Source organism: Lampetra planeri, chromosome 56, assembly GCF_965212315.1.
Source record: "Lampetra planeri chromosome 56, kcLamPlan1.2.h2, whole genome shotgun sequence".
NCBI classification, from domain to species: domain Eukaryota; kingdom Metazoa; phylum Chordata; class Hyperoartia; order Petromyzontiformes; family Petromyzontidae; genus Lampetra; species Lampetra planeri.
This window is the reverse complement of record NC_136162.1, coordinates 1,336,410-1,348,287: the sequence shown is the minus strand read 5'-3', so window position 1 is coordinate 1,348,287 and position 11,878 is coordinate 1,336,410. Positions and strand designations below refer to the sequence as shown.

The following is an 11,878-nucleotide window of genomic DNA, read 5'->3' as shown; positions in this document are numbered from 1 at the left end:
TACTATACACTACACGACTATACACTGCACTATAAATGCAAATGTTGTTATGGGTTTACTCTCCAACACACAACCGGTGTGCTGTACTAGTGTACTATACACTACACCAGAGGTGTGGACTCGAGTCATGTGACTTGGACTCGAGTCAGACTCGAGTCATGAATTTGATGACTTGCGACTCGACTTGGACTTGCATAACAATGACTTTGTCCCACCTATGAGATGTGGACTCGAGTCATGTGACTTGGACTCGAGTCAGACTCGAGTCATGAATTTGATGACTTGCGACTCGACTTGGACTTGCATAACAATGACTTTGTCCCACCTCTGCACTACACTATATACTACTATACACTACACTACCATACACTACACGACTATACACTACACTACCATACACTACACTACTATACACTACACTACTATACACTACACTACCATACACTACACTACTATACACTACACTATACACTACTATACACTACACTACCATACACTACACGACTATACACTATACTATACACTACTATACACTACACTTCCATACACTACACGACTATACACTACACTACCATACACTACACTACTATACACTACACGACTATACACTACACTACTATACACTACACTACCATACACTACACTACTATACACTACACTACTATACACTACACTACCATACACTACACTACCATACACTACACGACTATACACTACACTACTATACACTACACTACCATACACTACACTACTATACACTACACTACTATACACTACACTATAAAAGTCAGCGCTACAAACAACCACCACACTGTGTTCAATCATCACACTCCAGGTCACAACAGCACTCAACCACTCACCCGCCCACTCACTCGCTCACTCACCCACTCACTCACCCACTCACCCACCCACTCACTCACTCGCTCACCCACCCACTCACTTGCCCACTCACTCACTCACCCACTCACTCACTCACCCACTCACTCACCCACTCACCCACTCACCCGCCCACTCACCCACTCACTCGCTCACTCACCCGCTCACCCGCTCACCCACCCACTCACCCACCCACTCACTCACCCACCCACCCACTCACTCACTCACTCACCCACTCACCCACCCACTCACTCACCCACCAACTCACCCACCCACTCACTTGCCCATTCACTCACTCACCTGCCCACTCACTCACCCGCTCACTCACCCACTCATTCACTAACCCACTCACTCACCCAATCACCCACTCACTCACCCACTCACTCACTCACTCACCCACTCATTCACTCACCCACTCACCCACTCACCCACCCACTCACCTCACCCACCCACCCACTCACCCACCCACCCACCCACTCACTCACCCACTCGCTCACCCACTCGGGGGTGAACAACATCACGGAGAGAGAAGGGGATGTGCTGACGAGGTCAAAGTTTATTTTCAATTCTCTAAAACTCTACACACAAAGCCCGCAGCTCCGACGAACGACAGTCAGCCAACGTTGTCTCTCTCGGTTGCAATCGACCTCAAGCGCCCGAAGCCACGACCACCACCACCAGCAGCGATGTTCTCCCTTGCACAAAGACAAAGCCTCTACACCCCCCCATCCCTCCCGTATAGCCTCAATAGACTGTCGGGGCAAGTGCTGTTTGACGAGGAGTTGCAGCAGCGCCTATGAAGGCCGGCATGGCACGCGAGATGAGGGTGGGTGACCAGCCGCCTTTGTCTCCCCAGTGTTGCCAGGACTTGGTGGTCGTGTTAGTGGTGGTGGTGGTGCGAGTGATGGCGGTGGTGGTTGCATTGGTGGTGCTGGTTTGTTGCTTTGGTTGTGTTCGTGGCGGTTGTATCGGTGGTGGTGTTGGTGGTTGTGGTGTTGTTGGTGGTGGTAGTATTAGTGGCTGTTGTATTGTTCGGCGGCGTTTGCATTGGTGGTGGTGGTTGGTGGTGGTTGGTTGTGGTTGGTGGTAGTTGGTGGTAGTTGGTGGTAGTTGGTGGTAGCGTCTACGGCCTGTGACTGAACCCAGGATCATCATCCTCTCGGTCTCATTCTTCCGATTGACTCTTCGCTCGAGGGCGGGGGCTAGGCGGGGAGGGGCGGGGCGGGGGGATGAGTGAGCGGGGGGTGGGGGAGGTGGGGGCACTTGGCACCCCCATCCCACACGGCGGGGGGTTGAGAGGTCACCCTTCACAGGCAGCGGCGGGAGGGGCCGCATGGGTCACAGGGCATGCAGGGCTGCCCACAGCGGTCTGGCACGCAGTGCAGTCTGGGAGGGGGGGGGCAGAGAGGGCGGGCGTTAGTCGTGGTGGTGTGTGAGAGAGAGGCGAGAGGTGTGACAAGCGGGCAGGTGAGTGGACAGGTGAGTGTACAGGTGGAGAGGTCAAGCAGGTGGGTGGATTGGTTGAGGGGTGTCAGACAGGTGAGTGCATTGGTGAAGAGGCCGCCGACACGTGCGGACAGGTGGGACAGGCGAGTTCGTGGGCAGGTGAGTGGACGGCAGGTGAGTGTACAAGTGAATGTTCAGGTGAGTGAATGAACAGACAGGCGAGCGTACAGGTGAGTGTACAGGCAGGTGAGTGTATAGGTGAGTGTACAGGTGAGTGTACAGACAGGCGAGTGAGTGTACAGGTGAGTGTACAGGTGAGTGTACAGACAGGCGAGTGAGTGTATAGGTGAGTGTACAGGTGAGTGTATAGGTGAGTGTACAGGTGAGTGTACAGGCAGGTGAGTGTATAGGTGAGTGTACAGGTGAGTGTACATACAGGCGAGTGAGTGTACAGGTGAGTGTACAGGTGAGTGTACAGACAGGCGAGTGAGTGTATAGGTGAGTGTACAGGTGAGTGTACAGACAGGCGAGTGAGTGTATAGATGAGTGTACAGGTGAGTGTACAGACAGGCAGGTGAGTGTATAGATGAGTGTACAGGTGAGTGTACAGACAGGCGAGTGAGTGTACAGGTGAGTGTACAGGTGAGTGTACAGACAGGCGAGTGAGTGTATAGGTGAGTGTACAGGTGAGTGTACAGGTGAGTGTACAGGTGAGTGAGTGTACAGGTGAGTGAGTGTTCAGGTGAGTGAATGAATAGACAGGCGAGCGTACAGGTTAGTGTACAGGCAGGTGAGTGTATAGGTGAGTGTATAGGTGAGTGTACAGGTGAGTGTACAGATGAGTGTACATGTGAGTGTACAGGCAGGCGAGTGTACAAACAGGTGAGTGTACAGGTGCGAGCCTGTCTCCTCCCCCACCTGCTCTCCTCGCCCTCCAGCAGCTTGCGGTAGGTGGCGATCTCGATGTCGAGGGCGAGCTTCACGTTCATGAGCTCCTGGTAGTCGCGCACGTGCCTCGCCATGTCGGCCTTCGCCTGCGACAGTTCCGTCTCGACGCGCGCGGTCGCGTCCCGGGCCTCGTGAGCGTTCATCTCCCCGTGGGACTCCGCCTCCTGGATGGAGCTCTCCAGCTGGCAACGCTGTGGTGGTGGTGGGGGTGGTGAGGTGGGGGTTGAGGTAGGGGTGGGGGTTGAGGTAGGGGTGGGGGTTGAGGTGGGGGGGTTGAGGTGGGAGTGGGGGTGGAGTGAGGTAGGGGTGGTGGTGGGGGTGGTGAGGTGGGGGTTGAGGTAGGGGTGGGGGTTGAGGTAGGGGTGGGGGTTGAGGTGGGGGGGTTGAGGTGGGAGTGGGGGTGGAGTGAGGTAGGGGTGGTGGTGGTGGTGGGGGTGGTGAGGTGGGGGTTGAGGTAGGGGTGGGGGTTGAGGTAGGGGTGGGGGTTGAGGTGGGGGGGTTGAGGTGGGAGTGGGGGTGGAGTGAGGTAGGGGTGGTGGTGGTGGTGGGGGTGGTGAGGTGGGGGTTGAGGTAGGGGGGGGGGGGTGAGGTGGGGGTGGGGGTTGAGGTGGGAGTGGGGGTGAGGTAGGGGTGGTGGTGGTGGGGGTGGTGAGGTGGGGTGGGTGTGAGGTGTGGGTTGAGGTAGGGGGGGGGGGGGGTGAGGTGGGGGTGGGGGTTGAGGTGGGAGTGGGGGTGAGGTAGGGGTGGTGGTGGTGGTGGTGGGGGTGGTGAGGTGAGGTGGGTGTGAGGTGTGGGTTGAGGTAGGGGGGGGGTGAGGTGGGGGTGGGGGTTGAGGTGGGGGTGAGGTAGGGGTGGTGGTGGTGGGGGTGGTGAGGTGGGGTGGGTGTGAGGTGTGGGTTGAGGTAGGGGTGGGGGGGTGAGGTGAGGGTGGGGGTTGAGGTGGGAGTGGGGGTGAGGTAGGGGTGGTGGTGGTGGTGGTGGGGGTGGTGAGGTGGGGTGGGTGTGAGGTGTGGGTTGAGGTAGGGGGGGGGTGAGGTGGGGGTGGGGGTTGAGGTGGGAGTGGGGGTGAGGTAGGGGTGGTGGTGGTGGGGGTGGTGAGGTGGGGTGGGGGTGAGGTGTGGGTGGGGGTGAGGTGTGGGTGGGGGTTGAGGTGGGAGTGGGGGTGAGGTAGGGGTGGTGGTGGTGGGGGTGGTGAGGTGGGGTGGGGGTGAGGTGTGGGTGGGGGTTGAGGTAGGGGGGGTGAGGTGGGGGTGGTGTGGGTGGGGGGGGTGAGTGCGGGTTGAGGTGTGGGTGGTGAGGTGTGGGTTGGGGGGGTGAGTTGTGGGTTGGGGGGGGGGTGAGGTGTGGGTGGGGGCAGATACACGGGGAGGAGGGAGGGGAGGAGGGAGGGGAGGAGGGAGGGGAGGGTTGCGCTCTCGTCAGAATCCGATGAGCTATGAAGCTCTTGAGTTTCTCAGATGTCCAGTGAGTGGCCCGGCATAAGAACTTTACAATAACAACAACAAAAACACAAAAACACGGCAGCTGGGCAAAGAATGTGAAAGGTAAACAAATCGCTTTAAGAAATATCCCCCAAAAAAACTAAACTTCTTTTTTTTTATTTTAATCTCATCAGGTCAGGCCCGCTGAGCTGCTGTTAAGCGACCTGGTCACAAATGACAACTCAACGAAGTGTGCCTCATCGTCGTTATCGTCATCATCGTCGTCGTCATCGTCGTCGTCATCGTGTGAACATTCATAGCAATCGCCAAACACTCTGAACGCCGTGGTGACGTCGGTTCTAAATGTGGATGGGGACAACCCGGAGAACCCGGAGACAAATCCACGCGACCACGGAGACAGAGACAGAGAGAGAGAGACGCAGACTCGGAATATACAGCAGCAGGCATCGTCAGGGGTCGGGATAGAACCCACGATCTCCTGCACACCAGGCGAGGTAGTCAACATCTCCTAGCCACCTTGATGATGATGATGAGAGAGAGAGACACACAAACTCCAAATATACAGCAGCAGGCATCGTCAGGGTCGGGATCGAACCCACGACCTCCTGTATACCAGGCGAGGTAGTCAACATCTCCTAGCCACCGTGATGTTGATGATGATGATGAGAGAGAGACACACAAACTCCAAATATACAGCAGCAGGCGCCAGGGTCGGGGTCGAACCCACGACCTCCTGTACACCAGGCGAGGTAGTTAACATCTCCTAGCCACCGTGATGACGATTATGATGAGAGAGAGACACACAGACTCGAAATATAGAGCGGGCGTCAGGGTCAGGATCGACCCCACGACCTCCTGTATACCAGGCGAGGTAGTTAACATCTCTTCGCCACCGTGATGATGGTGAGAGAGGGAGACACACAGACTCCAACTATACAGCAGCAGCAGGCATCGTCAGGGGTCGGGATCGAACCCACGACCTCCTGCGTTAGCAGGCGAGGAGGAGGTGGTCCCTGGCTGCCCAGCTCACCTGGGTCTTGAGGCCGTCGATCTCGCACGCGAGCCTCTGCACCATGGAGGAGAGCTCCAGGATCTCGTTCTTGGTGCAGCGCAGCTCAATGCAGTGCCTCTCGGACGCCTCGGCCATGTCGTCCATCTGGGGGTCACGTGGGGCGGTCACGTGGGGTGGTCAGGTGGGGCGGTCAGGTGAGGGGGTCAGGTGAGGGGGTTGTGTGAGGGGGTCAGGTGAAGTGGTCAGGTGAGGCGGTCACGTGAAGGGGTCAGGTGAGGGGGTTAGGTGAGGGGGTTAGGTGAGCGGGGTCACGTGAGGGGGTCAGGTGAGGGGGTTAGGTGAGGGGGCCAGGTGAGGTGGTGGAGGCGAGCAGGTGTGATGGGGAGAGGCGAGGGTGTGGGGGTGAGAGGTGAAGTGGTGAGGAGAGGTGAGGGTGTGGTGATGATGGTTGATGAGGTGGTTGATTATGTTCATGAGGTGATTGATGACTATGAGGATGTTGATGAGGTTGATGATGATGTCGATGAGGTGATTGATGATGATAATGATAATGTTGATGAGGTGATTGATGACGATCGATGAGGTGATTGATGATGATGATGTTGATGAGATGGTTTATGATGATGATTGATGATGATGATGAGGTGATTGATGATGATGATGGTTGATGATGATGGTTGATGAGGTGTTTGTTGCTGAGGAGGTGTTTGATGAGGAGGAGGAGGAGGTGGAGGAGGAGGTCACCTTGCTCTTGTACCAACACTCGACCTCCTCGCGGCTGCGTGCGGCCACCATCTCGTAGTTGGCGCGGACCTCGGCGATGAGGGAGCTCAGGTCGAAGTTGCAGCCCGTGTCCAGGTCGATGGTCACGTTCATGTCGCGGATCCTCTCCTCCATCTCCTGCATCTCCTGCGGGGGTCACGGGGGGGTCACGGGGGTCACGTGGGTCAGGCTCGGTAGGTCACCGTGATCACCAACAATGCCACCATCGTCGTCATCATCATCAACCGGCACCATCACCCGCTTCAACACCATCACCAACACCACCATCACAACCACAAAGACCCCCATCACCACCACCATCTTCACCACCAACGATACCATCACAACCACTAAGAACCCCATCACCACCACCACCACCACCATCACAACCACAAAGACCCCCATTACCACCACCACCATCACAACCACAAAGACCCCCATTACCACCACCACCATCACAACCACAAAGACCCCCATCACCACCACCACCATCACCATCTTAAACACCACAGACACCATCACCACTAGCAGCAGACAAAGCTCCCCCGTGTAGCCTGTAACAGACTGCAGGGGCAAGTGCTGTTAGCGAGCAGCAGAAGGCCGGCACGGCACTCGAGGGGGTGGGGTGGCCAGCACCACGCCAGGTCGCCTTTGTCTCCCCAATGGCGACGTTTGCTACACACCAACCACCAGGTACTCATTTGAGGCTGAGTCGACCTAGGGGCGGCCCAGGACCGGTCCAGATAATCGTCACCGGTGGGGTTGGGGGAGGGGTGGGGGAGAGGGGGGGGGGGCGGTTTGGACGCTGACTGCCACAACCACCACAACCGCCACAACTTGTGGGTCTTAAGTGACACACTCTCTGTGTGTGTGTGTGTGGTGACGCAGGAGGGATGCTCACGCAGGCGAAGAGCTCCTTGATGAAGTGGAGCTCATCGCTGAGCTGCCCCACGCGTGTCTCCATCTGCACCTTGCCCATGTAGTTGTCGTCAGCCTCCTGGGGTACACGAGGAGGGGGAGGCGCGAGGGTTCGAGTCCCGAAGGTCCACGGATCGGAGCACCCAGTCACCAGCGCACTTCGCCTAGCCACTGAGTGTCAATCCCACTCATCAACTCACCCACACACCTACTCACTCACCCACCCTCTCACCCACTCACTCACCCACTCACTCACTCACTCACCCAACCCCTCACCCACTCACTCACCCACCCACCCACTCACCTAACGCCTCACCCACCCACCAACCCACCCACTCGACCACCCACCCAACCACTCACCCACCCACTCACTCACCCACCTGCTTACTCACCCAGCCGTTTACGCACCCACCCCTTCACCCACCGACCCACTCATCCACCGACCCACTCACTCACCCACCCACTCACTCACCCACCCCCTGCACCCACCCACCGACCCAACTCCTCACCCACCCACCAACTCACCCACCGACCCACCCACCCACTCACTCACCCACCCACTCACCCACCCGCTCACCCACCCACTCACCCACCCACCCACTCACCCACCAGCTCACCCACCCACCCGCTCACCCACCCACCCACCCACCCACCCACTCAACCCACCCACCCACCCACTCAACCACCCACCCCCTCTCACCCGCTTAATGGCCACGAAGTTCGCCTCCGCCGCCTCGCGCCCCGTCACCTCCGCCTCGTACCTGCATTCGACATCGCGCAGGTGACACACAGACAGAGGCAAAGGTTCACCACCAGCATAGCCCGCACGCGCCGTCGGGGCAAGGGGCTGCGAGCGGGCAGCAGCGAGCAGCCCCTGTGCCCAAACGACCACCACGCCCGGCCGCCTTTGTATTCCCCCTCCTCCTCTTCCCGCTGCTGACGTTTCATACACACAGCACTAGGTGCGCACCACCACCACCACACCACACGTGGCCCATCACCACCACCACCACACCCACGTGGCCCCCACCACCACCACCACACCCACGTGGCCCCCACCACCACCACCACACCCACGTGGCCCCCACCACCACCACCACACACACGTGGCCCATCACCACCACCACCACCACACCCACGTGGCCCCCACCACCACCACACCACACGTGGCCCATCACCACCACCACCACACCCACGTGGCCCCCACCACCACCACCACACCCACGTGGCACCCACCACCACACCCACGTGGCCCCCACCACCACCACCACACCCACGTGGCCACCACCACCATCACCCACGTGGCCCACCACCACCATCACCACCACCAGCAAGGGAGCCTCACTTGAGCTTGTGCTCGTCGGCGAGTGCTCGCGTCTGGTGGAGCTCCGTCTCGAGCCTTGGGCGATCGGCCAGCACGCAGTCGAGCTGCCTCTTGATGGCTTGGGCGTACGTCTCGAACATCGAGTCGAGGTCGGAGGTGCAGACGCGCGCCTGCAGGCAGCCCCACTGCGCCTCTAGGACCTTGTTCTCCTGCTCCAGGTAGCGAACCTGTGAGAAATGCCCCCCGTGGTGGTTGGGGTGAAATGCGTTGGAGATCGCTCGCTCCGTTCGCTCCAGACGCTAATCCACGCGTCCCATCCAACTAGCAACCACTCGCAGCCTACAGCACCCGCCTGCTCGCTCGCTCACCAACGCAAGCGTCCGTCCATCTATCGGCCAACCCACCTAACCACACATCCATTTTCTCACAAGCACACCGGATTAGTTACCAACCCATTTAATCACCCATCCATCCACCCGCTCGCTCGCTCACCCGCCCACTCGCTCACCCACCCACCAATTAAACTATTAATTTGTTACCCACCCACTCACCAACCAAACTACCAACGTGCCCTTGCATCTACCCACCCACCAACCCATTCATCCACTCGCTATACAACTCACCCACCTACTCACCAACTCACTCACCCACCAACTAAACTATGAATTTATTACACACCCACTCACCCACCAAACTACCCACCCACCAATGTTTTCACCCACTCGCTATACAACTCACCCACCTACTCACCAACTCACTCACCCACCAACTAAACTATGAATTTATTACAAACCCACTCACCCACCAAACTACCCACCCACCAACCCATTCATCCACTCGCTATACAACTCAACCACCTATTCACCAACTCACTCACCCACCAACTAAACTATGAATTTATTACAAACCCACTCACCCACCAAACTACCCACCCACCAATGTTTTCACCCACTCGCTACACAACTCACCCACCTACTCACCAACTCACCCACACCACCCACCCACCCGCTCAACAACCAACCCACCCACCCACGTACCCACCAATCCATTCACCCACCCGCTCAACAACCCACCCACGCACCCACCCACCCAACCACCCACCCACCTACTCACCAACTCACCCACCCACCCCACCCACCCACCCACGCACCCACCCACCCCAGCCACCACACCTTATCGATAAAGCTGGCGAAGCGGTCGTTCAGGTGGCTGATGGCGTTCTTCTCCTGGCAGCGCACGTTCTGCCCGCTGCGGTCGATCTGCACGCAGGGCGCGGGGCACAGCGGCTCCATGCTGATGCGCGGGATGCACGCGGACGGGCGCGGGCATGGCGTGGGGCACACGGGGGGCGGGCAGGGCCGCGGGCACACGGGCACGGCCTTGGTGCACTTGGGCTTGGGCGCGCAGGGAGCCGGCCCGCACGGCGCGTGGAAGTCCGTGTGGTGGACGGGGCCGCAGGGCGCGGGGCCGCAGGGCGCGCTCGTGAACGGCACGTAGGAGGAGCACGACGGCTTCGAGCCGTGCGCGGCGCCCGCCGTGTAGAAGCCCCCGCCGTGGATGAAGGGCGCCAGGGATGAAAATCCGTGGCCAGAGTCGTGGCACGGCTCGGGTCCCGGGGTGCAGCAACGCACGGTGGTGCGAGGCGGGCACGGACGCGGGCAGAGGGCGGGCGCGGGGCAAGGCGCGTGGCACGGCGCGCACGGCTTGTTCAGTTTCGGCGTGGGAGCGAAGTTGCTGACGTACTTGTTGGGCACGCACGGCTCGCAGGGCTTGCTGTAAGACATGGCTGGGTCCGTTGAGTCGGGTTGAGGTGAGAGATTCGGGGTGGCTGGCGACGGGCGGATGGAGAGCGGATGGAGAGCTGGAGGAGAAGGAGACGGGTGCTGATGTGCCGAATGAACGGTGCTCCGACACTATTTATACGGAACGCGGGAGGGAGGAGGCCCGAGGATTATGGACGATTACGCCGAGTAATGGGGTCGCGTCGGCACATTTAGCGGGGCCCAATTTGCCCCCCCCCGGTAACCCGACAACTGCTGTGTTGTTTGGGCGCCCCGTGCGATAATTTCGCGTGCCCTCGGACCGGGAGCGGTGGCGCATCGGTTAGCCTAGCGCCACGGCACGTACGCACGCCGGCGCTGTACCACCCGCGGTGGTCGGCAATAAAAAAAAATTACGAAAATAACGAGAAGGGGGAAAAAAAACACGCGAAATGGTTTGTCGGCGAGTTTTGTTTTTTGCGTTTATGATTTTCCACGATCCGACGCGGTGAGTACGGAGACGGTGGGACCTTGGTGACACGTCACCATACAGCGGCAATGTTTGGTGGACTGGACTCCCATGGTAAACTGGGCTGCCATGGTGAACTGGATTCCCATGGTAAACTGGACTTCTATGATAAATTGGACTTCCATGATAAACTGGACTTCCATGGTAAACTGGACTTCCATGATAAACTGGACTCCCATGGTAAACTGGACTACCATGGTAAACTGGACTACCATGTAAACTGGACTTCCATGATAAACTGGACTTCCATAGTGAACTGGACTCCCATGGTAAACTGGATTTCCATGATAAACTGGACTCCCATGGTGAACTGGACTCCCATGGTGAACTGGACTTCCATAGTAAACTGGACTTCTATGGTGAACTGGACTTCCATGATAAACTGGACTTCCATGGTAAACTGGATTTCCATGGTAAACTGGACCTCCACGATAAATTAGACTTCCATGATTAACTGGACTCCCATGGTGAACTGGACTCTCATGGTAAACTGGGGTCGTCAACTAACACAACAAAATCGAACAATTTCCACCCCCACCCCCCCCCTCAAATCCCGCCTATAATTCCCAGAGCCGCGCCACCGCAGTCCATGAAGAACCACCACATGCCGCTCCAGAGGTCACGGAGGATTGGCAACCACCCCCACCCCACTCCTCACCAGAGGTCGCAACCGGGTACCCGATACCCGTACCCTACCCGATACCCGGGTACGGGTACCCGTTTGCGACCCTGGTGTGGCCGGTTACGGGTAGGCCGTGAGTCACTGGTGAGTCACCGTTTGTCACTCATTTCCCAACGTCTTGTCTCTTCTCACAATTCAAGTTCCTAGAATCAACCCACCCGCGCCTGCAACATGGCTTC

At 58.2% G+C, this 11,878-nt stretch overlaps 1 protein-coding gene across 1 annotated transcript; it reads right to left on the bottom strand.

Moving 5' to 3' along the window:
* Window positions 1-2,115: 2,115 nt before the first annotated feature.
* Window positions 2,116-10,512, bottom strand: LOC144735616 (keratin, type II cytoskeletal cochleal-like). The gene is made up of 8 exons (XM_078618044.1): window positions 9,901-10,512; window positions 8,750-8,955; window positions 8,105-8,165; window positions 7,388-7,483; window positions 6,469-6,633; window positions 5,743-5,868; window positions 3,241-3,461; window positions 2,116-2,262 (listed from the first exon to the last, which is right to left on the bottom strand). Exons 1-8 carry the CDS (start codon window positions 10,510-10,512, stop codon window positions 2,184-2,186), a joined length of 1,566 nt encoding a protein of 521 aa, XP_078474170.1. The 3' UTR covers window positions 2,116-2,183.
* Window positions 10,513-11,878: the final 1,366 nt, after the last annotated feature.

Excerpts from the sequence above, each read along its gene's own strand:
- LOC144735616 (XM_078618044.1), bottom strand. The coding sequence starts at position 10,512 with ATGTCTTACAGCAAGCCCTGCGAGCCGTGCGTGCCCAACAAGTACGTC. Across the intron at positions 7,484-8,104 it reads ACTTCGTGGCCATTAAGCGG|GAGGCTGACGACAACTACAT; the intron begins GTGAGAGGGGGT and ends CGTGTACCCCAG. Across the intron at positions 2,263-3,240 it reads CTGGAGGGCGAGGAGAGCAG|ACTGCACTGCGTGCCAGACC; the intron begins GTGGGGGAGGAG and ends CCCCCCTCCCAG.